Raw genomic sequence first — 26,768 nt, forward strand, 5'->3', positions numbered from 1 at the left:
ACCAAAAGAACTTAGTTTGGCAAGGACTGTCACGACAATGTTTCTTCAAAATCAGTTAATGATCTAACGGAAAGTATTATTCACTCTCATCGACCATTCATTCATGTACGAAGATTTACCTCTGTTCATTAAGTAAACGGCGAGGAAAGTAATTGTGAGTAAATTCAATTTTTTATTTTGAAGTTGTGAGAGTTTGTTCGTTTGTTTGCTGTAATGGCGTGTTTAACTCTGATCTTTCCTTCACAAAAACTAAATTCGAACAGCACACTCCAACGAGACACAAGGGAATATAATGCGACCTTTTCTCAAAAAATTCCTTCAATTTCTGTTATGCAATTTAAGGTACAAATGTCCAAATTGAACGGAATTGGAAAGACTCACCAGGAGCGTATATTTGTTGTAGAACTTAGATTAAAACTTCGCTCGCTCTTTCACTATGAACAAATTGCTCGAGAAAATTCAGATATTAAATGAATGAAAGTTCCATCGTTCAGTTTAACTGTAACCAAATACCTCACGTTTCAACTTTCTGGGTACTTTTTGTGAACGATTAAATTAATTGCAGACAGTTTTTAGGCCGTTTGTCAACAAACGTAATGACACTATTGTTCATACAAATTCATTCTGAAACCAATATTTTTCTGTCAACCAAAGTGATTTGAGAGAGAGAAAAGAGAGGATTCATAAGTTATTTATCGGCTTGAGGTAGTGACCGACGTGTTTGCTTAAAAATACTGCCCAGCCGGAAAACGAGGTATATTTATGAAAAATGACAACGAAAGTTGGGATGTACTCGGCGACTCACGAAAGCGTTACCGTGGCCCGTGGGCAGAGATAGGAAAATACTGACCGGGTAAAGAACCAATCAGATTGCAGGATTCGTTACCGTGCCCTCTAGAAAAAACAATAAAGATATGTTATTTGCCGGCTGGGAGGTCCGTATGGTGAAAAACTGTGACCGAGGTCTTGAAAATACTGACCGAGGCCGAAGCACTTTCCGAGGGCAGCATTTTCAAGACCGAGGTCACAGTTTTTTACCATACGGACCGACCCTTAGCCGGTAAATAACATATTTATTTTTTTTAAACTTGACGAAATTCTTTCCGAAAGAACCCGAATGATTTAGGGCTGTAAATACGGCAAGATCTTCTATAAACTGAAAAATTTTTGAGCGAGTAAATGGTAGTTAATTAGAGGTGATGCAAATTAAAAAAGAGATGCCTCAGCGAGACATTTTCATTTGCGTGAGGATAAAGGCGATTTAAAAGGCTTCCAAACAAACTTTGAAACATTATTTTTACAAGTATCTGTCACAATCTGACACCTGTTAATTAGAGAGCGCGTAAGAAAAAAAAGCGCAATAACATTTGAAAAACAACGGAACTAGTTTGGCAAGGACTGTCACGACAATGTTTTCTTCAAAAAACATTCAATGATCTAACGGAAAGTATTATTCACTCTCATCGACGATTTATTCATGCACGAAGATTTACCTCTATTCATTGAGTAAACGGCGAGGAAAGTGATTGTGAGTGAATTCAAATTTTTTATTTTGAAGTTGTGAGAGTTTGCTCGTTTGTTTGCTGCTATGGCGTGTGTAAATCTGGTCTTTCCTCCACAAAAACGTAATCCGAATGGCACACTCCAACGAGACACAAGGGAATGTAATGCGGCCTTTTCTCAATAAATTCCTTCAGTTTCTGTTATGCAATTTACGGTACAAATGTCCAAATTGAACGGACTCGGAAAGACCCACTGAGAGCGTATATTTGTTGTAGGACTGAATTTAAAACTGCGCTCGCTCTTTCACTATGAACAAATTGTTTGAGAAAATTCAGATATTCAATGAATGAAAGTTCCATCGTTCAGTTTAACTGTAACCAAATACCTCACGTTTTAACTGTCTAGGTACTTTTTGTGACCGATTAAAATTAATAACAGACGGTTTTTAGGCTGCTTGTTGTCAACCAACGTAATGACACTATTGCTAAAACAAATTCATTCTGAAACCAATATTTTTCTTTCAACCAAAGTGATTTGCGCCGTAAATATTTCGTTTTCCTGCTATGAAAAATGCCGTGTTTTAGTTGTCTTTGCCTAAAAAGGCGACTCAAATTGGAATCGAATGGTGAAGATTCAAACTCCGAATGCTTAGCATGATTAGATGTCTCCGACCTCATCCAATGACAAATTTCACCATAACCGCGGCAACAACTACAGGCAATTTTTTTTATTTCTTGTATTTCTTTTGTCATAAAGTTAAACTATTATGGGCTCCCGCTAACAAATGTTGTAATCGAAGTTTATTTATCAATTGATCGATGCAAATTTTCCTTTAAGCAAACTTGGCCTGCTTAAATTTGTCACGAATTTTTCATTTTTAATATTTTATTTTTTTAACAAATATAACATGACGAAAATTTACCCTTCTTAAAGATTCTTCACGTAGTTCCCTGTATTAGGGCCGCACATGATGGCATAACAAGGCTAGTAAAAAGCCACACTTCCCCGCTGGAAGCGAAATGCAAAAGGAAATTAAGATGAGCGATAAGATACCTTTATTCATACACGGCACTTTGTACGACCGTATAGAATTCTAATCTTGTAACTATCTACCACCTAAATACAATTACAAGAAAATGAGATTAACAGAATTAATCTTGTAGGCTGTGTTAAAATATTACATTTAAAACTGTGGCGTTTCAATTTGGCTTGAAATAGTGTACAGAAGTTGCCTGCCGTTATTCTGGCGGCAATTTGTTCCACAATTAGACTCCACTGTATGAAAAACCTCTTTAGGAAATCATTGTACAGTTTAAAAAGAGCTGGTTTGTTCTCCGTTTCCCTTTAGACGATAAAAGATTCAGGCTGTCACAAAAAGGAAAAAAAACAATCTCTGTCTTGAATATTCTGGTGCATTCCCGGGTAGGGTCTTTTACGGCATGATGGCTTTCTTTTTTAATCTTTAATGAGCCGGTTTCCGGTACCCTAGTTAGGGAACGTTATTATCAAATTATCATCATAGATAGCATGCATTAAAAGGTGCGCTGTGCAATTTGGAAGCATTTGAAGCTTTTCGGATAAGCCTTTATTACAGTTTCCCCACACAATATTACAATGACCAAAATTAGGCTGAATAAGGGAGGGAACGTTAGGTTAGGGAACGTTATTATCAAATTATCATCATAGATAGCATGCATTAAAAGGTGCGCTGTGCAATTTGGAAGCATTTGAAGCTTTTCGGATAAGCCTTTATTACAGTTTCCCCACACAATATTACAATGACCAAAATTAGGCTGAATAAGATTGTTACATTCTGGGATTATTACATTCAGTGGAATATAATGTCGTCTTCTTGCACCAAGTTCAATTTAGAAAATGGTACTTGTAACCCCGAGAGATAAAGCTGGTATTAATTGTTCTGCGTTCTGAAACTGTCGAGCATTTCTGCCTTGATACAATAAACATGAAATAAACTTTTGCCAAATTCAAGATAACCCTGTTGGCAAAGAAAAGCCTGTGTACACTTAACTCAAATCATGATTAAGGCAATCTTTTATATCTACAATTTCAGCATCAGGGCTTGTAAAGCCACGTTAACCATGCTCAAAAAAATTGGCCTGGATTGGTACTAAACTGATCCTACCTCACAGCACTTCTTGTAACAACTCTTCGCCACGCGTGCAAATAGTACCACTATAAAAAGACTCTGTCTTAATCGTGATTGGAAGCAAACTTAGTCTTTTGTGCTATTTGAGATCAAACGCGATGAGTGTTGTTTCCTGTTAACCGTCTTAATCTGTGATGAATTTCTTCTCTCGTGTTCAACCCAAAGAGAAATTCCATATCTGCGCGCGCCCATGTATTATTCTAAATATATGTTAAGCCAGCATGCCTCGCTACTGCTTTTTTAAAGTTGACGCACAAACGAAATCTTTGTATTCGGGAATTCAGTAATGTAGATAAAATATTTCCGCCAGTTGGAAGCAGAGGATATGTAAAAAAAAGCCAACAACACATTTTTGACTTGAAAATTTTTTCTTAATTTTTTAGTTAAAGCCCGCGCAATGCAAACCTCTAGCAAGGTTTGTTTCTAGCCTCTCATAGTTCAATTAAAAAAACACGCCTGAGATGATAGCGAATATATACATATATATTCCTTAGTTTTCTTGTCTTTAAAACAGTGACCATCATGACGCACTGATTTGAACGTGAACAATTGCACGAAAAGGACCCACAGAACCGAAACGAGTTCGTGGGATAAAAGATTACGAAAGCTTGTTCAAACACGGACTGATCTTAAGACCGAGCTTATCTACCGAATAAGAGGCGAGATGTGTAGTGCTTGTTTACTAATAGAAGGGGGAAATTGGATTCGCATCTGTAGTATTTTTTGGCTCATTTACAAACATTATGGTGTCATAAAATTCAGCTTTACACAATTTGCAAAACCGAACCGAAGTTCAGGTGATTCATGCCGGACGTAGCTTCTTAATAAAGGTGTAATCATAACGAGATATGGCCCGGCTGATGATTTGAAGAAAAAAAAAAAAGTTATGTTTATACATGAGTTGTGATGAGATCCATAACTCATTTGCATACAACAAAAATGTGGTAAAGCGGCAGCTTTTAAACATTCGAACCGAATTCGGGATCCAAATTAACGAAATATAAAAAAAGAAAAAAAGGGACAGACAGTATGATGATGCAACGTAAATATTGAACGAGGAGCAAGATGTGAGCTGCTTATATTCAAGTAGGAAACGAAAACTGGTTTCGCATCTGGCGATATGTTTGACCAATTACTTAAAATATGGTGTTGTAAAAAGCAACCTTACAAAATGATATTCAAATTGTTCGTGCCAAACATAGCTTTGAAATAATCTGCAAAAAGGTGTGATCATAACTGGATAGGAGGATGCTTGTGAATTCGAAAAATTTCAATTTCAGTATCAATCTTGCCCATGAATTTTCTCTTATTAAAGGCTAATATTCCCCCGCCCCAAAAATGTCACGTTTCAGCAGCGAATATCGATTCGCGGACTCTTCTGGCGATAAGGATTTTATAGTCGAAGTAAAGCTTACCTCAGTGCGAACCGCTAATGAGCAAAACCAAGAGAGCCCATCTTTCACTAAAGAAGTCCAATAGACAAAATTTGGCCGTCATATGCTAAAATGCACATTAACTATTTACTGAAATATGTCTCCTAGTCATGAATTGGAAGCTCGCTGCGCTTAGACTGTATTCATAACCTGCAGGAGGCAAATGGTTACCCGTCCGCCCCTCCTACCAAGTAATAAGAGCATGTTATCATTTCGCTGGCAGCGCCCTTGGGAAACGCGAAGGGGAATCCTGTACTTTGATTGGCTATCCGAGCTGGCAAGATGGGCACAGCTTGCCCGTTCGGGATTGTCCGCTTAGATCCCACGCAAGAAGAACGTTGCATGGAGAAGACTTACAAAGTTAGTAATTTTGAGGCAGTATCGGCGATGGAGTCGAAAAAAGCAGGAGGGGGGGTTTTGCTAGAGACACAGGTGGCTTTCTCTAACCGCTCTCTAAAATAAAATAAAATAAATTAAAAATAAATAAATAAAAAACAAGTCATTCTTGGTTCTTGAAAAAGCGAAATCAAATTACATATAAAAAAAATAATTTCTTGACGAAGCTTGTCCGGTTAAGATGACTGGATATAAGCGTCGTTCTCTTGGGAATTTTTTATAAACCTCCTCTCGGTCCATACTGAATACGCAAAAGGTACTTTTGGTAACAACTTCAAAGCCACTCGTGTTTATGTAGCTACTAAGCCAACGAAAGCGAGAGTTTAAAATGCTAGAAAGTCGTGACAGTCGGAATAAACTACTCTCAAGAGGAAAAAGTGGAACTAAATCATTTGCCTCAGCACACACTTGGCAGGAAGTGTTATGCTTCATAAACGTGTGTGGCGTTTTATTAAAATACCAAGTTTGCATTTAAAACTCAATTTGCTTTGAAAGACAAAACAACCTAGAAGTTCGAAGCCTTCATTTTCAAGGACAATTTATATTTATTTGGGTAGATCCATACTCAACGACCTTGCACAATAAGTAATCCGGTTGGTTCGCTCTCGTACTAGAGACGATCGTTAACTTCTTAACGAGTATTAAATGTGCGATCTTCAAACGAGAAACAAATGGTTAATGTCACGAACTCGCATTTGTCGGTACAGGTGATTTTTTTAGGGTAGGAAATCAAATTAAAAATAATCATACATCCATATTCGTGGATGTATGTATTTAAATCTGTTCATTATAAATCGTTGACAGATCTTTAGAGATCTCCATTTACTTATACGATTGGCTCGAGTGCGGAGGATTTTTGTTATGCAGCTTGATAAATGTCTTACAGAGTTGTGGGAGAAGCGAATAAGATTAATTTACATTGACAATCTGCACCGCCTTTACTATTCGCCTTATTTTAGCTGCCATTGACTGCAAATGCGATCGACACAAAGTTGGAATCAAACAATGAACATTCAAAAACCATGCAACTACCAAGATTAAGTGTCTCCGGATTCTGCCAATTACAGATTTCATTAAAACCGCGGCAACGTCTTTGATCATTCTTTTAATATTATTTTCATTCTATTTTTAATTTTTGCCATAAATTTAAGATCAAGTTACCCAAGCGCTAAACGGAAGAAAAGGGGACAAAACCAAGGATGGTGAGGAAGTTTACGGGAAACGACATTAGAGCGTTTGTATGATGGGCTCCTTCTGGCAAATATTACAATCACAGTTTATTTATCAATTGATCGATGCAAATGCTCCTTTAAGCAAACTTAATCGACTTAAATTTGTCACGAATTTGTTTTGATTAACTTGTTTGCCAGACTGTAGCGAAGATTTACCACTGCTGAAGTCTCTGCACGTAAATCACTCTACGAGGGCCGCTCAAAATGGCGCATAGAAGGCTTTAAAAAACTACACTTTCCCGCACGAAATGAAATGCAAGAAGAAAAAAATTTAGATTAGAGATAAGATACCTCTACTCAATATTTCTTTCATATCTCTTTCAGCCCTATAGAATTATAATCGACTAGCTACCTACACAATTTAACCAATAGAGGCTGCTTTTTTGGGAGGCTGTATTCCTCACGGTTCAAATATATGACTTTTATATATTCACAGTCGTTTGTACTTAGAGTATTATATACTACGAGCTGTTGCAACTAAATTTTGTCTCAAATCGTGTAAAGAAACCGCTTTCCGTTTTTCTGGTGGTATGTTGTTCTTCAAGAGGGCTCCACAGTACCAAAAACTTATCTTTAGGTAATCAGTGCGCGTTTGAGGAAAAGCTAGTTTGTTCTCTGTGTTCCTAAAAACAATACAGCGTTCAGGTTCGTCACAAAAAAAGACATTCTTGATCTAAATATTCTGTTGTCATCCCTTTAAAGGTCTAATAAATCACGATAGCTTTATTTTTTTAATCTTTGATGAGAGAGTTTCCGCCATCCTAGTGCTTTGAAAAAATCGTTGAAATTGCCTCCACAGGTAGCCCACATCGACAAGCGCTGGGCAATTTTGGAATTTTAAAGCTATTCAGCTAATGCTTTGTTAAAGTTTCCCCACACAACAATTTAGCATTTTGAAAGTGAGGATTATAGCACTGAATCGAATACGATGTCATATTCGCTTTATTGCACCATGTACACCTCTTTTAAACATTTTTGACATGACAATCCTAATTCAGGAATTGGTCTATGTAATCCCCGAGGGATTTAGCAAATTTCATTCGTTCCGCATTCTGAAAATGTCCAGAACTTTGGCCTCGATACAATTAACATCGACTCTGTTTTTGACAAACTTAAGGTCAGGTTGTTGGCTGATAACAATGAATATACTCATGATTAAGTTGGATCATGATTATACGGCAATAATTCATATGTTCAGCGTCTGCACTAGCAAATGTCGCGTTATCATTATCCGTGAAGCAGTAAGAAAGAAAAAGAGCACACCTTTCCCAAATTTTATAATACTTATTGGGTAAGTTAGCTCCGCCTGATGAGAAACTAGTGGGCGTTCGTTCATTGGTAAGATCCGCTGCGCTCGAATTGTACATCACAACGTCATGCCATGGAACTCCCGTCCGACCCGAACTAACTTAGTGGATAAGTTAATGATATTTACGTTGGACCAGCCGAAAAAATTATGCTGGAATGGCATTAATCTGATCCCACCTCTCAGCAATTCTGGTAACAACCTTTTCATTTGCGCGTGTTTATCGCAAAATCATTTCCCTCAGCACTCCATATTAAAAATAGAAGGCAAGGAGTGGTATAATTCGCAAATGTGGTGAGGCGTTTTGGAAATGTAACGTTGGTGTTAAAAAGTTTAATTAGTTTTGAATAACATTCACTTGGGGAGTTTAGAGTTTTCAGTTTTGTACGTGCTTCACAACGTAATTGTATAAATCCACCCACGCTCAAAGACCCAACACATGAACAATCTCATTGGTTCACGTTTATAACAACAGAGATTTTCGAGCTGCAACGAGCTTCAGAGTGATTGATTATGTATCGTTGACCCTACAAGAAATCTTTTTGGCAGAAACTAGGGCACAAAAAATCAAGTCATTTTTGAAGAACCTTAACATGGCCGTAAGAAACTTAACACGCGACCTCTTTACGTAAAATTAAAACACCTTACCTCAGGCAGCGCCGTTTATGACGGCAACAAAAAAGACTTCACTGCCTATTTGTTAGGCCATACCACCATTTCGTTGTTTTAATGTAAATGTTTCCGTGTTTCAGATGTCACTAGCCACAAATGAGACACAAAATGATTTTGAGTCAAAAGGTGAATACTCAAAGTTTAACTTTAAACTATGATTAAATGTCTTCCCCTTCCGACAATTTTATTAAAAAATCGACAAAATCTTTAATCAATCATGCTCTTTTTTTAACAGGGTTTTCCTTTTTCTTTCCACAAGTGAACCGCACGAGCTATCAGACCTCTTGCAATTTAATGTCTCCCCACAATATCAATACATTGTCCAGTAAAAAACCGCTTAGGACCTTGAAAAAATAACCTGTCATATATTCTTTTAATTAAACACTAAATTCCTTCCCTCAGGGAAGAGCCTACATCATAAGATATTTTTTACGAACAGAGGGCAAAGATTGATTTTAAAAATTTTAAAGGTTTCACAAATTGATTCAGTAAAGCTCTGGCATGGATAGGTGTTATTTATAATTCTTTAGCCCAGTTATTGTGTCTCAATAGAGAAATCCTGTCTATTTTCTCAAAAGCTTTAGCTCACTTTAAAGTTTAAGTATTATTTATTAGCATAAATCTATTTGATAAGTATACTTTGGAGCCATATTTATAATTGGAAGTAGCATTTTATCTATGGCTGTTTGTGTAGTCAAACATAGCAGTCTCGGTCGGGAAATTATTGGTGGAAACATAAACGAAGTAAGAAATCGAGCGAATCCTTTAAACATTTGAAATATATTTTAAAATATATAGAAAAGCAATTATGATTTATTCACAGTATTAAAAGATGGACAAAACAGCCAACCATGGAAAAATGTTTTTTGGTAGTTGACAAATTTATAGTGAAGCATTCTTGTTCGTTTGTCTCCCGTTGTAGTTACATCCGATGTGGAACTGGGCGTTTCGACTTTGTACTGCTGTACACACGGTCCAACTACTCTTCTAGGAACTGTTCAGGGGATAAGGTCGATGAGTGAAGGGAATGGAGGGCTGTTGGCTGTACAAATGCTTCAAGAAGATAACGCGATATTGGGTCTCGAGAAGGTGAATAGCTTCTTACAGCAAGAGCCAACAACTTTTCATTTGTTTAACCATTGAGACAGAGGAAAATAACAAACTCGCTTCACCGGTTTATGAGGGAAGCGTATGGAAACTGACCAATACACAGCGCACATGTTCCGCAACATTAAATGAATTTATTAGAGAAATCAATTTATTTTTCGAGCCTTATATTACTCAGTCATTCTTCACGTAGCGAATGTAGAGTCCAGATCATAACTACCGGTCTTATGCTCACATCTATACATCCGACCCAAGTAACTGTTGCATGTTATTGTTGAGGCTGATTACCATTTTATTGAAAAACATGGGCTGTAGGTTGTATGGTGTCTTCGAAAATAGAGGAACCGTATTTTACAACATATCTGACAGTGCAAAATTAGCCTTTCCGGCGGTGTTTGTCTTTTGTAATTGTGCAAAACATGCTCTGCCGTAGATTATCTAGGATAACATTCACGTGCTGCTCCGTATATCAACTGATAACGATATGCACTTTGTTCCATATATTAAAGTCGTTCGGTACCGTTGATGTTCTTTGTGCTACGAATAATGTTTAGAAATTTCTGAAAAACAATAACGAAATTTTAGCCCTCCATACCGTGCCAATTTCGTTCATTGATAATGTACGATTATCCTTGGAGTGTTTAGTCATGCTATTCATGCATAAGCCTCAAATTCGTAACAAGAACTCTTCCCTCCGCCCTACTTACCAGGCTTGCTTTTTTATTGTTTTCGTTTTGGTTCGTTTTGTTCTTTGTACTTTGACATTTCATTTTCCCCAATTAAATAAACTTTACTCGCTGCTATCTGACAGAAATATTTGTCAGAATCATACGTTATTTATCATCGATTCCTTCGCGTATTCATTCATTTCATTTCGCATTATGATGTATTTGTCGAACGAATTTGACAACATGTTTCGAGATTTTGGCTTTCACTTCAGACCGCTTACGTGAGGCTCGATTCTTCAGAATTCATATCGACTTTAACCTGTACATTTTTTTAGGAGCCAATTTGCTTTGAACGTGCACCTGTTGGATGCTTCGGCAATGTGGAAAGACACACTGGCACTTGTTCAAATCATATGGGTTTTCAGCTATTTATAAACGGATATACCCCACCAGACGAACGACCATGCATCACTACCCATGATACACTTTTATATGAGGGCTGTTACGAAAGAGGTTTGTAATGTCTCGCCATAGAGATAACAACTTCCGAATTAAAATAATCTTAAATGATTTTCTATAAATAATATTACTAAGGAGTTTTATGATAGATTCAAGATCTTTTTTATTTATAATGTTTTGTATACTGTGCAATATTGAGTTATCTATCAGCTCTCTTTAGATCACCATATCGTTTCCTGTTAATAGTGGGTAAAGGTCACGCGTACAGAGACTAATGAATTTGGCTTATCTCAAGGGATGCCAAATTGGTCCGATTTATTGGCACCTAACGTCGCTGTAGCCGCTAGGAATAGCACAACTGTTTTAAATTCATGCAGTACAACAATATATAAATGGACCATAACCCTAAGCGTGATTCATTTTAAGGTCGATCAACTGTAAGTTACAGCGAATTCCGCCAAAATGAATACAAACGTCTCTGCAGATCGTCTGGAAAACAGTCAAAATGCGAGCCGCAACGACACCTTTTTAGAAAATCTTTGTGCCGATGATGAAGCTCCTGTAGGTCCGGAGCAAGTTACAATAGTGATACATGTTCTCACTCTGCTGGTTGCCTTGCTTGGAAACACCTTCCTCATCACTGCGTTTTTAAGCGCGAAGGATTCTATGATGCTTCTTATTGTCAACATGGCTGCGTCTGACTTGTTAATGGCAATCTTTCTAATTCCACGCGTGATAACAAGAGAAATCATCAGGTCCAGCGCTTTTCTCGTTCATGGAAGTGGAGGCGTATTTCTGTGCAAGATGTGTACTTTTCTTAGTGACATGTCATTGGCGGTATCGACACAGAGTCTGGTCGTAATCTTCGTTGAGCGTCTCTTAGCGATTGTTTATCCCATGCTCTATAAGAAAATCACGCTCAATGTACGCTGGAGAGCAATCATTTCTACGTGGATCACGTCTGCAGCAATTCATGCACCGTACTTTTACATCATGCGCCTAATTCCGTTCCACTCCAACGACAGCAAGATCCAATTGTGCATTCCTACCTGGGAGCCAGCTTTTGAAGACGAATCGGCGCACCTTCGCTACAATATTTTTTTATTCACCACAGTACTGTTAATACCACTATTTACAATCTCTGTTCTATCGGCTATTGTAGTATGCGGCTCACGCAAGGATAAACTGGCTGAAAGTCGTACCGAAAAGGGAAAAAGACGAAACCGAGAACGTATCAAAAAATTGCACCGAATGGCCGCCGTTACTGTAACGGCACTTTTTATATGTTGGACTCCTTATGTTGTTTTTGCTTTCCTTGACCTCTTTTCACTAAGACCGGTTCCCGAGTGTAGTAAGATACAGAAAGTCATGCGATATATCTCGCGGATATTAGCCTCTTCATATTGTGCAGTTAATCCATGTATTTGCCTAATTTTCCTTCGAAATTTTTCGCGTGAGCTTGGTAAAATCTGTAAAAAGAACTTCTGTAAATGAAGCATTTAGAAATCAAAGTGGAAGGAAAGAATGAGTCGGATGACAGTCTCGTGGAAGACCGGAAGATTTACAATACCGTGTGACTTAGTCATGAATCGAACCCTCGTCCTTTTGGCGAGTTGCCTGCAATTAATGTTTAACGCAATAACGTGCTGAATATTTTTTGTCATTGCTGGACGCAAGTTTTACATAAAAGAAGAAAAAAATTAGACCAGTCATCATTTTAATATTGATTCACCTCAATATTTTTAGTAGTTTTTCTCACCTCTGATCCGTATAAATACCGTACGTCAATTTCAGTCAACTTGGTTTTTTTTTAGTCCTAGGAATTTTAAAGTTTGTAAAGTTGTTGATGGACTTAAAGGCTTAAGTTTGAATTAATCTTTGTTCATCATATTTCTACTCATTGTTTCTTGAATACGACTGATAGGCAAACATTCCATAAACAAAATACCAAATGTATCCGGAAACGCCGTCAATCAATAAAACTCTAGAGTTTAGCCTAAAAACGCTAGTAAAACCCACCTGATTAAGGGAATGCACAGTTCATTAGGTCATATCAGATGACGGATAAAACATGGATTAACTGTATTTTTGAGTCAGTATTGCTCCTTCCAACAGCACAAAGAACTGATGGCATTCAATCTCCGAGGAAATATTGTTTCCATTCGCGGTATTTCAAAATCAAATCGTGAGCCATTTCAGCGAAAAGGAAACGACTATGGAACGTCTGCATTTACAGCCACTTGCTGGAGGGATTATCTGTGCCTTCAATGCATGATACAAAAAACATCTACTACGACCGCTTTTAAGCAAGATCGAAAGGGCTGAAAGCGTTCTGAACTCTGTAAAGAAATAACTTTACTTGACGCTATCAACTGGATAGCCAAGGCATGGTCTGAGACAGCACCATTGACACTTACGAAATGTTTCAAAACCACTGGCTTTCCTGTGACTGACGAGCAAGTAAATGACTAAGCAAGTAGATGACTACGAAGATGAAGACGACACTCCGCTGTCGCTTCTTGCTCAACAGTTGAGAGTTGATCAGTCGATTTTGCAAAACGTTCACATTGAACTGCCTACAGAAGAAAACACCGGGGACTGGGAAAGAACATTCCATGTTTACATGATTTAAAAGTGGCAATCATATTACCCTTGTGTACACTGAATTTTTTCGTAAATTAAATAAAATGACGTTGAAAAGCTTCCTTGTGATCCATGTTGTTTGTTCCTTTACGTGATTTATTTTAGTACTCGTGTACCGTGTGCTGGTACTTACAGTCAGACAATTCAATATGCGGCATAAAATTGCCTTATGTGTAAAACTTCAGTTCACCAGGCACCCCTCTAAACCGGACATTTCCTCCAGTTCCAAGGGTGTCCGATTTAGAGGGATTCCATTGTATCATCAGATACAAAGAAAACTACTGTGTGAAGTATTCAAGCAATGCACACAGGTGTTCATGGTGTTTCTCAGTGACTCTATGGAGCAGACTTTTTGAATTATATTTAAAACAGATTAGTTACGCTTTATCACTTGCCTAGGACGGAGAAAATCCGGAAATTTGGAGAGCTCGAACAACTCTGGTTGCGAACAAGATATATTGTGATAATATTTCACTATTTCACTATTTCAGTACTGGATAGTACTTTATTTTTAGGAAACTCAGCACTATACATAGCGAAATCTTGAACGAACAAAAATTCCTACATTTACATATCACAAATCATTTCGAAAGTCAGATGAAAATAGACAAATCATAAACAATGGTCTGTACGAAGTAACAATAGAGAACCTCAGTTAGTACGCAATAATCCTGAGAATTCAAGTAACAATCCTTGTTTGTATAAATATGCACTGATTTACAAATTTATGCTGTCTGTGGCAGTAAGTGATATTTCGTAACATGTTAATAATAATTCGTTCTTCGTTTCTCATGTCCATATACTTTACGTATCTTTTATTATGTATTAAGACTAGCTCAATTGAATAAAAGGTGTACCTTTCCAGAGAAACCGTTGTACTGCGTCGTCGGGGGTGACAACAAGATAATTCGGTTTTAGCACTGAGTTGATAATTTAAATTAGCCACAGTCAAAAGTTACTAAAGCTGATGTTTCAAGCGTTAACCAAGGCCAGTCAATGTAACAAAGTGCAACGTGCGAAACAAATAATGATATTAGATGAATGTATCAAATTAACGAAGATATTCAATCAAATATCTGATTACCCTCATAAAACCATTAATATGAACAACCTGGTAAGGAAATTGCTCGGGTCCTGATCACTATTGGAGTCTGTGACGTCACCTAGCACGGCCTCGCAATATCATCAAAGACTTTTGATGCTATTTTAAAACGAACAACTGGTATGAAAACCGAGCAGTGAGAGACGAGAGGAAAACTTGTGATAAACACGCATATAACTACTGTTCATCTGCGGACATGACCCAAAAATTGATACAAGGACATATTTTCGCGCCGACTTTAAGGCTACGATGTTGAATATTCCAAGGTTCCTTCAAAGCAAATGCATCATGGTATCGTATGTTACCGAACAGTTGCTGTTTAATAAGTGTTTCACTTGTAGGTTGGTGACTTTGAGAGTTTTCTAGTACGAGTATTAACAAAAAGTTTTCGATTTCTATAACAAAAGCTTAACGCTTTGCCATCTTGTTATTAACCTAAATTGGAAAAAAGCCTCGAATCTCATCCGATGGAAAACTTGAAAATTGGGGAACATCAATCAGGGAATATCCCTCAGTTATTCGTAGGCAGGTGAGTCTTACTTGAGGCTCGTCACAACGTATGATTTGCCTCAACCCGTTGTGCACTGGCGAAAATGTTTGATGGATTACATTCGAAATATTTCTTCTCATTAATTTGTATTTTTTTAATATTCGTATTTATTTTCCTGTTTAAAACTAACATCGTTACTTAAGTCAAATAATAACCCACCACCATAGACGCAATTTTTAGGTTATTTTTTTTTCTGCAATGGCTGCCCACCCACTCTTCTAAGTAAAAGGTAACAAATAGCCTCCATATTTCTGTCCGTCTGTTTAGAAATGGATCACCACAATTTGACGTCTTCATTATGATCTATTACTGTAAAGACCCAGAGAAACATGACATCTATTTTTCTTGATATGTTAACTGAAGCAGGACGTTTTTAACTATGACGTCATCTTTTTGTCTGCCCTCCAATAGATCCCAAGTAAGAACCAATTAAATTGTATGTACACTATTTAATATGGTGGGGATCTAAAAGCCGTCACCTCCTCCGAAATGGCACTTGTTAATAATAATTTTTTTTCTCTTAAAAAAAATATTGCTTTTTTAGCTTTTATACTTGTCAAATCCAATTTTCTTTTGAAACAGCCATGTTTTGCCATATTGTTCAATTTGAAACGTGGTTGATGTGCGTTTCCGATTGGTAGTTGCTTTCTTGTCATTTAAAAAACTTTTATCATTTGTACCATAATTTGATATTAAAAGTCGTGAATATCCGGTTTTCTGAGCTAGGAGTTATTTTACGAACGTCTGAGTAAAGTTACAAAGAGCTACTTAGCTCAGATAATGAATCAGAAAGAATGAAATTCTCTAAATGGCCAGACGAGTATTACACATCTGTCCTCAATTTTCTTAATGGTTTTCAAAGTTTCATCCGTCTTTCCTCAAACCTTATTTACGTTAATTACCATTTCTGAAGAGAAGTAGGTTAAAGCTGATATTTTCTGTTTGTCTTAAACACCTGAAAGATTACGTTCAAGGAATACGATGTGATTTCTCTTTTCTTTTATTATCCCACGTTTATTAATTTTTTCCTTTTTCTTTTTTACATTAGCTCTACAAGAAGACAGTAATTCATACTAGATACAACTTTTCTGGAATAACCTTTTTTCCATTTGACACCATACTCTAAAATATTAACAAATTAGCGTCAGTTCCACTCATGAAACTTTGATTATCACGCAACCACTGGTGGAAAACAAGTGAATCAATGGCCGAATCTTTCATGGTCATCTTTCTTGCTGTTGTTATCGCTGGCTTTCTATATGTCTGTTGATTTGTTTTGACATTGGTGCAGTCCTTCGTGACTCCATTGGATATGCACGAGTAAGTACTCTACCCTTTAACAAAAGCAGCAAAATCTGATCTTTTTATCATTTTATAATCTGTTTCCCACGTTACAGTGGGCGATCTTAATAGTAGTAATTGATCAAACTAATTTAAACGTTCTGGCCCCTTCACTTATCAGTTGGGGCCCTATAGAAAAAAACTTGTACTCAAACATCCAATGGTTTAAAAATTTAAAACATGCTATGGAAAGATGTATTTCACCATATTTCATCAAGATTCTACATCAACTCGCCTATTTTTTATTTTTCTCAATATACACTGACACTGGTACTGAAACTTAATAATTTAAGGCAATTTGAGTATTTTTTTTAAGGAGTAATAGACGACAGATAAACCATAAAATTATAAAAAGAAAATATATCAATCAAGGCACATAAAATGTAATTTATATTTTGTTAGCAATCTTTGACATCGATGGTGACAAATACTAGACAAAAAAAATAAATGTATCACGGAAATATTGGCTTTAGACATCCTTACTGGAGTGAAAGTTTTCATTCATCAAGCTGAAATCCTTAAAATAGGAGTCCTGACAAAATTTTCATGTACATGACATTGCGCACTGAAGAGAGGCGACGAGAGACTGCATAAGCATCGAGTCATCAGTAACTTCTTTCGGTCCATTTTTCGTGATTATCGCCATTGGGTGTGAATGAACACGTGCGACTCTCAAATCGAAGCCGGACATTACTACTCTCGGTCTCAGACCCCATTTTTTGGCCCTTCATTGCATACTGCCGAAATGTTCTTCTATGCACCATAATTTTCAATTCGCGAAAAAGCCTTGGAATTAAGAAGAGGCATATCCAGGGATTGATTGCGCAATAGCAACTTGCCAAAATGTGCGAGAGAGAAGACACGACCGTGTGCATTTTGCTGCACTTTCGAAACAACCCGGGTGAAAAGAGGGAGACGAAAGTTGTAGCGATTTGGAGCGTCCAACAGATCAGAAATGCTGTAACAGTAGAAATGGCCATCATGAGTAGGCTCCGGGTGCGTTTTCGAATCCGTTTTGTTCCGTTCTCGTTTCGACATGAACTCATTTTGTCCTTTCGAAGATGAAAAGCGACAGTAATGTGCAAAACAGAAATAACGAGCAATGGCATAATCAAAACGGTTGTATAGAGAAAGATGTTGTAGCGACGACGCGCAGACTGGTCATTGAAAGCTGGTTCCCAACTTGATTGACAGACATGATAGTCATAACCTTGATTATCGACTTCTCTCACCAGTCGAAAAGTGTAAAAGTACGGCAAGTGAAATGCTGCGGCCAAGATCCAAGTTGAAGCTACGAGAAGACGACGTCTCTTGCCAGAGGTTTTCATATACAGAAGAGGATACACCACAGCTAGAAAGCGCTCAACCGCGATCACGACCAAACTTAGAGTTGACACCGACAACGACATGTCGCTGAAGAAGCTGCACACCTTGCACAAAAATGTGCCCCCTCCTCCGTGGATAAGAAAAACATTAGACCTGAGCGCCTCCGCTACAATGAAGCGAGGAAGTAGAAAGATTACTACCAGAAGGTCTGATGCAGCCATGTTAGCGATCACAAGGATGACTTTTTCTTTCATTCTAACAAAAGCAGTGATTAGAAGGGAATTTCCCATGAAGGATGCAAAGAGCGTGAAAACGTGTAACGCGATAATAACTTGTGTTGGAAGACCAAAGCACTCTTCTTGAGAAGGAGTACTATTGCTGCTTGCAGTTGTTTCGCCATTGCCTTGGAGCGAGTCATTTTGAAATACCGCCATGATATTTCAACCAAGGGAGTCTGCTATAAACAAGAGTTATATGCAACTGCTACACCAGCTGGTGTGGACGAGTTATCGCTCGTCGCGGAGGTCTGTGTGTGCAATTATATTCATTTTAGGGTCAATGTAATAAGTACAAAAAAAAATTGGAAGGTTTTGTTTTGTTACAGTAGAAAATTAATTGTCAAAACTTTACTTTGGAAGTTAATTGCAATTTTCCTCCCCACTACAGCTTATTTTGTTTGTATACGTCATAAATCTGTCAACATGTAGCTTAAACTAAGTGCAACCCAGGTTTTAAAAAAATTCCCAAACTTTTGCAAATTGCTTAAAGCTCGCCAATCTTCAAAGGAACGGAAGTCCGGCTTTCCTCAGAGGCTTCCGCATCAATAATTTTGTTTTTTTAATCATTCAATGAAATTCCAATTAATTCCTCGCGAAAATAAGAAAATATTTGGCCTTGTTCCATTACAACCCGGCCCTTTTTCTTGTTTTTGACAACATTTTTTTACTGAACACAACCTTCCCTTTTGTGGGCACTTCAAATAATTTTCCTCCACCAGTTGTTGCCTGCTGTTAATGAAAGTGATGAATGCTATTTGACATGCGCTAGTTCTTTGAAATTTGAACCCCCTTTAAATTCATGTTTTAAAGCACAATCCTTGCTCGTGAGACAAAAAATTAATTACGAAATGCTCTTGGCCTGGAAGTAGAGGAAAAACTGTCACTTCATATCAGCAGTAAATTGAAATTAGTGGCCTTTTTTAAACAATATGTGTCTCCACAATTTATTACAGTAAGAAACACATTTTAACGTTAGTGACAGGTATTTCATAAAGTTGTAAATGTCGATTTTGATCTCGGAGATGAGAATAATCAACGCATTCAATTTATTTATAACTTATATATGTTCCCTTGCTGGCTTTCGGGTATGAGACAGAAGTTTGAAAGTACACAAAATTCTTTAAAAAGGAATTGAATATTTACGCTGAACAAGATGTGAAATCAAAATATCTGTTCATTACAAATTATGTATGCTTGTGAGGTATTATCGCCAGCACCCATCTACTAATTTAAACCCTTTTTTTTTTAATGTGCATGAAAAGTTGTCAATAAAGAAAGTGCATTAACTCTTTAATCCCTGAGAGCGACAAGCATTTAATTTATCCTTCAATATCACCTCTGAATCAAACATTAAAGTTGCGAGAACAAAGGAAATGATAATCAACTGGAGAAACTCTTGATTGTTGAACAAATTCTCCTTGCCAGCACATTAAGAAATGTATAGAGAACAGTATGGAGAATATGCATACTGAGGAGTTAAAGAGTTAACTCCGGCTTCACCAGGGTTCGCCAAGAACAAGCCACACATTTCCTGTTGATAATTGATAAGTCCATTGGTCCGTATTGTTACATAATATTCCACACATAGTTTCCTTTAATTTATATCTCTTTCCTCAATGACACGTTTTCCTTTATGTCTTTTTTCCTCTAATTTCTGGTTATTTTTTCCAAGTGTGCTATTTTTTTGCCCAGTAAGCTATTTCATTTTTCTATTGTACAAAAGATAAGATAACCTGAGTTCCGTAACATAGCAGTGTTGAAATATTGGCACTTTGCGTTGCTACATAATAACATCGATATAGAGAGCCAAATCCTGGCTTCGTTCATTCCTTTAATTTCTTGACCTTGATTTACCAGGTCGAACGTGATATTGTCATGCTCTAAAGATATAATGGAGAGAATTTACTTCAGTCGCCTCAATTAATCCTCATCCTTTCTTGCCCTAAAACACTCATTTTTCCCGCTACACCTTCTAGGCCTGGTTGTTTGAAGGTTGTTTGAAGGTTGGATAACGCTACCCAACAGATAAAACTCTATACGGCGGTATAGAGACGGATTTGCAATCACCTATCCGCTGGATAGCGATTTATCTGTTGGATAGCCTTATCCACCCTTTATACAACTGGGCGCTGTTGATAAACGAAAATTTTCGCTTTACTTTGTGACCTTAACAAAATCAATTTACAAGATAGTAAGGACGTCTGACGGATTTCTATTGGTGAAACACTGCTCTCTTTCTTTTTGGTTTCATAATGTTTATATCAAATGTATTCGTGTTTTGCTTTGATTTCCAATTATTGGATCAAATGCTTGGCTCAAGTGAACTGAGAAAACCTCATCAGACACTTTGTACAGCAGGTTTTATTTCTAAAGCTGAGTTTTTCCCAGCTAACCGTTAATGATACTAACTAACGCACCAATAAAAGTAATTAACACCCAATCCATGCTTCTCGTAATTTTACCCACGTGTGATTAAAGGATAATAAGATTTAGCGTAAGGAAAATTCTTGCTTTTACGTTTAATATTGGACTGAGTTAAAATTTTAACTTGCCTCTTACCCTGACTATAAAACGAATTTTGGCATGGACTAATACACAACGAAACGAAACTAAATGCTTTTTGTCCTGTTACTGAAAGTGGCTCTCAGTTACATTTAAAGGTATATCCAGAATCAAGCTTGGTCCTTCTTGAACGCAGCAGCTTTTGTCACGAACTTTAAGAACGGCTCCTTAGTGCTTAAACAAATAAATTTCGCGTAAAATGGTAGATTATGGATTTAAGTGTAAGCAGCGTAGATTCCATTTTTATCTTTATACCATATGTAATACCACAAGAACACTCAAAAAGCTCGTAAATCAGTATAGCCTTTCCGCTCCTGGCTTGTAAGCTTTTCGAGTATGCTTTCAATATTTCAATTTAGGAGTCGTTTCGTCGCGCCGTGAGTATTGGTAAACGGTCTGTGAGCCCTTTTTGCACTTATGCAAATGAAGATGAACTAAAAGATGAAACAGTAAACAATAATAATCATCTCCCTAAAGTATAAATTTCATATCTTTCGCCTTCCTGCTGGATGTCACCTTCACAGACATCATGTCGATCTGCTACTGTTTTAATTTAACTTTGAATTTTGTTTATCGTAGAAAAATACCTATGTTCTATTTTCGTGATAAAAGTGCTGATTCGGATCCAAATGGTAAACGTACCCGAGACATCAATACTTAAAGCTCTTAAAATCGGCGGGATTCTTCAATTAACAGCTGGCGAAAGAAAACGACGAAAACAACATCTTATGGTAAAACGGCACCGAAAACTAAGGTGGAAAATATAACGATAACAGATGATTAAAATAATTTCCAGTATCATAGTAAAAATAAATGCGTGCTCTCCAATAAATAAATACCGATCGTCAAAATTCCGAAAATAGTAATCTATTAGAGCTTGAGTGAATAAGTGCTTAATGCGGGTATTAGCGGCCATCCCGAGGGGTCGACCCCCGGGCAACCCAAGGGCAACCCACGGGCTTAGCAGGGGAATAGCTCGAATTTGAGGGCTCCATAGAGACTTGTGTGGATTTTAGTGCTGATGTGGCTTCAGTAAACCATGATCACTCGTACTTTTGCATCGAGGAACAGGCAACACCGACTATATGTTGCCCAGGTTGCTCCAGGGGTGGGGGTATTTGTCCCAATTTTTTGCCCTACCCGAGGGGCTTTAGCATGTATTTGTCACGGCAGCTGTGACAAATGCCCCTGGGTGCCCGGGGGTCGACCCCTCGGGATGGCCGCTGACACCCGCATAAGTATAAACATTGAACTTAGAAAGGAACTTTCAGTCCATGTTAACCCATGTTAACAAATATAAATAAAGGCTGCAGAAATTCTACCCGAAAAATTGATGCCGTTTTTGTGTAAGTGATACTGGAATCTAAAGTTGCTAAATCTTTGGAAAACGAAGCTATGCGATGCAAAGGTTTAGCCATATAGTTTATTCGCTATCGACATCATTTGTTTTCAAAATCGTTCGCTCTTTCGCTGTTTTGATAAAAGCTGTAAACAAGTCCTCGGGAATAGCTGTGATGACGGCTGATGTTGTGAAGGCATCCTCACGTCACCACACTCAAGAAGGATCAATATTTTGTCTCAATACAGCCTCAGCCTTCTCCATAGGCGACGGAGAAGGGGAATGGGAACAGGGGGAATCAGTGCCCCCCCCCTCTCCCCCCACAAGTAAAAATTTTGGGGGAAAAGCCCAACCCCACCCCTACCCCCTCCTCGTTTCCTTCGATTCCGGTATATATCGCCAACTTAACGTAAAATTAACATGAAAAATATTATCAATCGCAATCTTTTGACGTGTCGTTTTATTTGATGCCTGATAATGCATTGTGACTTTGGACACATTGGACCATTTTACACCCACAAGCACCTAAACTTTTAAGTTTCAGAAAGTTAATTTAATTTCATTCGACCAGTAAGCCAAAATCCAATGTTTGCAAGCGCGTTGGTCTTTGTCAGCCCAATGAGGTAACTCATATTCTGAGATTCTTTCTTCTCTCCGATGGCGTGATTGCATTTCGATAAAATTCTCAGTCACAAGTCTAGAGCCATATGAGATACAAGCGTAGAAATTGTTATTGGTTGATTCTAGTTGATCGTTGTCAGCAGAACCTTTGTTTGAATTTAAAATTAAAAGGCCTAATGAATGCAAAAAACTAAATGTTTCCGCCAGAAAAACCATTCATTGAATGTCCATTAGTACTCTATTTTTGTGGCCATGGCTAATTTTCGGTTCTTGAGACTTGAACTTTCTCTCCTCAAAAGAAAATGTTTTAATTAGCGGGTCTGCCAATTGGAAATGAATGTAGAGCTGGTGTTCAGATTAGAGGAAATGTCTGTTTTTTACTTGCGTGTGAAGCACTTTCAATTCTGTATCAACATTCCTTCAACAACTTACATTTATGATCATTTTCATAAACCACTTTCAATTCGAATCTATTCGAAAACAGTTGTTGTCAAGTAGGAGTGGTTGATGTCGACGTAAAACTAGAATATCTTGTCTTTTCTAATTCTTAAGCCGAAGTTGCAAATTATGAGCTGAAATAAAACAAAGCATGCAAATGACTAATCCCGCTGAATATCTTTCTCAAAACAAACTTACTAGGGATTTTCCTGGCTTGGCTGTTGCCATACTCATGACCGAAGGTAGGGGACTACGGATGTATCCGTAAGCTTTCTCCGTATTGTTCTGTCGAGTGAAATGTTGTGACCAACTCCTGATATCATCCATCCATCCATCCTCTTCGTGATCGTCCTTGCCTTCGCTTGCCGTCAATTTTTCTTTTTCAATTTTTCTCCGAAGTGCTCAAAGAATCAAAGGGTGTAACAGGAGGAAGAAAATCGGAGCTTTTTAGTCAAAAGACAATGATATTGGTGGCTGATATATCGAGGCTATGATAGTTACATATTATCTATTAAACCAAGCTCGCTATTTGAATTAACGCAATCTTCATATCAGTAACATCTATCGTTATGCAAAACCACACACGTACGATCAATACACGTATGCTTCCAAAGAAATCAAGGTGAGTATGCAATGTTCTAGAAAGTAATAAAGTTGACAACTGGAAAGTTGCTATACTATAACGTATAGTTCAGTTTTATATCAAAGAAACGAAAAATAACGAAGAAAAAAACTAAACAAAAATTAGTTCTACCACCAATGCTGATGATTTCAAGAGTTAAAATAGAATGTTTTCTATTAATGAAGAAAGGTGACGTAAGGAAACGAAAATGGAAAACTAAGCCTGTTGATCTTTTCGATAACATATTAAACTTAATACTCGAAAATGGAACATAGAGCAACTCTAGGAGCTAAAAGTGAAAGATCCACCCAATTCTAATGAGTGATATCACCCTTGGAAAACAATTACCTATGGCTTTTTAACATCGCCAAGCAGAAACTATTTCCTTTATTGCTAGTTTAAATGGAGCTGATAAATTAGCGTTCTAATGAAATGACGCATTTATACTTGAGCTAGCATAAAGTAACCTTATTATTCCCTAAGTAACGTGTTGCTTATAGATTTGTACTCAACTTCCATGAGACGTGTCAATCAAATCACATTGCTTAGGGTTAGGGTCATGTTTTCCTAGCTTTCTTTCAAGATATAAAAATCCTATTTCTTAAAATTATTCTGTCTGTTAAAATCGCTCAATTCATATAAACTTTTTGAGGTAACACCTTATCATTTTTCCTTGAAATTTCAATTTTTCTGATTCTTCTTAGCTCTTTTCTAGCGCAAACATCGTTTCCTTTCAAGGTTAAATTGGTCACCTAGAGTAACAGCTGGCCGATAGTAATTTTGGCATACATTTTATTGAATAAATTACAAGTGGTACGTCTACTATGTACAGAGAGTGAGATCCAATTTTGCAAGAAAAAGAAAAGTTTTGAAAGAAGAATAAAAGATCCAGTGGTTTCAAATGAAGCGGGGGAGACTTCAAAAACGTTCGTAATGATTGCATTGTGCGTTTCCATTTGCAACAATGTAGGCTAAGAACTTCCTACTCTGGATCCTCACAACCCCGGCATCTTACAACGATTCCATTCACTTGCATCTTTTTGTTACAATCGTTTAAAGGAGTTTTGTCCTCCTGCTCTCCACAGATTCATGAATGTATTGTTATCAAAATAAGCCTTACAACAACAATTAAAATATTTGCCCTACATACAAAAGGTGGCAGCTGTGACTATCAGCTATCATCTCATTCCTAACAGAAAGTGACAGTGATTTATTACGTCCTTGCCGAACGGAAAAATTAATTTAATTTCAAGGGAACCATTGAAAGAAACCTTTTTACAAAGGAGAAACGGTTGGCGAAAACATACAATAAATTTTCTTGAAAAGAATTATGGGTTCAGTTCCTCGAAAATAACTAAATCACACAGACACAAATTTTCAAGCTCTTAGCACAACGTCACTCCATGAATTTAAGGGCACTTACGCAAATTTAATTGCGTTGCGATGTTAAAAAAGCGCAGTTAACCGTATGTGAGATCAGATCAGAGATAACAAGCGCCAGTTCTTATTTCCTCATCGCCGAAATGATGGCTTCAAGACGAAACACGTCCATTCTTGACGGTGAGAAAATCGGAAACAGCAACGACACCCTTCATCTGAAATGTGTATCATCAGGGTAGTTCCGATTGAAGTTACCATGGCGATACTCATCCTCACTCTCTTAGCATTGCCTATAGGAAATTTCCTTCTCATAACCGCATACGTGAGAATGAAAGAAAAATTTATGCTTCTCATAGTTAACAGGGCTGCATCCGACCTACTTGTGACAGTTATTGAAATTCCCCATCTCGTTACAACGGAAGTCACGGTGTGTTACGCCTTCTTCGTCGATGGAGTGTTCGTAAGCTTCCTCCGCAAGATGTGCAGTTTCCTGGACGATATATCGCCGTCAGTTTAGACCTTAAGCTTGGTATAAATTAATCACCAGTGAGCGCTTTTAGCAGTTGCTTATCCTCATCGTATCGGAGTATCTCCAAGCAAACACGTCGTCTTAAGGTAACTTCAACTTGGGTTCTGGCTGCAGTATTTCACTCGTCGTATTTTAGCATCATGCGACTGGTAACCTCTCCTAATAACGGTCGCGATATCAAGGCCTGGTAGTCCAGTTTTGGAGGATTTTTTGGATCACATGATTCTCAGAGTGAGCGAAGAGGGGATGGGGGGGGAGGGGGGAGGAGCATTAGAATTCTAGAGAGCTTTACATGAAGATCAGGTAAATTTCATTTTCAAAAAGCCAAAATCCTTCAAACCCCCCTTCCCCCCCCCCTCCCCACCTTCCCTTCTCCCAATCGTTAATAATAACCGGTCCCTGAGAGACGCGATTCACGAATGCATGGACTTCCTTTTAAATCATGGCATCTTTAAAAACCGGAAAAGTTAAGTAATAACTTAAAATCTTATCGTATACGTCACCGCCTACTATAATTATAAAATTCAGTTCATTACCTAACTTGGTCCAAAACAAAGTGAAAGTGTTTTTGTTATTTTTTTGTTTGTTTCTTCGCTCTTTTTCTCAACCAAGTCCTCTTTTGTGTTAGTAATTTGTTTCGTGTCTTCCACATAAAAATGGAAGTTGCTTTATTGATATCTCTACTGAATCATCATTTAATCGTAATCTATAGGTGTACTTCTGTGGTGTTCCATGATGGAAAAAAGTCTACAAATTGTGTAATTAAAATAGCGAAGACGTCGCAATTAAAAAGATATATCTACAACATTAATATAAACTACACAGTTAATAGTTCGTTTGTTTCGCTCTGATTGGTGGTTTGTAAGTGATTACCAAGTACTATTCACCTCTGTGTAGCCGTAGAGTCAAAATCGCGCGTTAATAATTTAATTTCCGACCATTTTTTTGGCAAATTTAGAGAGATAAACTAATCTCTTTGGTTTCTGTGCGGTATATACGAAAAAAATACTCACCACAGTATCAGTGGAAGTGGTGAATATTTACCACCACCTACTTCGCGGCTCTGTAAACACCATCGCTATTCACCTCCACTT

The 26,768-nt window shown here is 37.5% G+C and overlaps 2 protein-coding genes across 4 annotated transcripts; one reads left to right on the top strand and one right to left on the bottom strand.

Moving 5' to 3' along the window:
- Positions 1-1,403: 1,403 nt before the first annotated feature.
- Positions 1,404-14,456, top strand: LOC113680125 (QRFP-like peptide receptor). 3 transcript variants are annotated; one of them, XM_089191780.1, is made up of 4 exons: positions 1,404-1,528; positions 9,632-9,798; positions 10,820-10,997; positions 11,370-13,648. In XM_089191780.1, exons 2-4 carry the CDS (start codon positions 9,724-9,726, stop codon positions 11,492-11,494), a joined length of 378 nt encoding a protein of 125 aa, XP_089047906.1. In that variant the 5' UTR covers positions 1,404-1,528; positions 9,632-9,723; the 3' UTR covers positions 11,495-13,648. The 3 variants fall into 3 exon arrangements, with proteins under 3 accessions (XP_089047906.1, XP_089047905.1, XP_089047904.1); XM_089191779.1 differs by lacking the exon at positions 1,404-1,528 and adding an exon at positions 9,271-9,453; XM_089191778.1 differs by lacking the exons at positions 1,404-1,528; positions 9,632-9,798 and having other exon boundaries at positions 10,861-10,997; positions 11,370-14,456.
- Positions 14,457-16,231: 1,775 nt separating this feature from the next.
- Positions 16,232-23,475, bottom strand: LOC113680113 (gonadotropin-releasing hormone receptor). Its single transcript, XM_027197114.2, has 2 exons — positions 23,342-23,475; positions 16,232-18,431 (listed from the first exon to the last, which is right to left on the bottom strand). Exon 2 carries the CDS (start codon positions 18,337-18,339, stop codon positions 17,185-17,187), a length of 1,155 nt encoding a protein of 384 aa, XP_027052915.2. The 5' UTR covers positions 18,340-18,431; positions 23,342-23,475; the 3' UTR covers positions 16,232-17,184.
- Positions 23,476-26,768: the final 3,293 nt, after the last annotated feature.

The sequence above is a fragment of the Pocillopora damicornis genome, chromosome 13 (genome assembly GCF_964200805.1).
Source record: "Pocillopora damicornis chromosome 13, jaPocDami1.2, whole genome shotgun sequence".
In the NCBI taxonomy this organism is placed as follows: Eukaryota; Metazoa; Cnidaria; class Anthozoa; order Scleractinia; family Pocilloporidae; genus Pocillopora; species Pocillopora damicornis.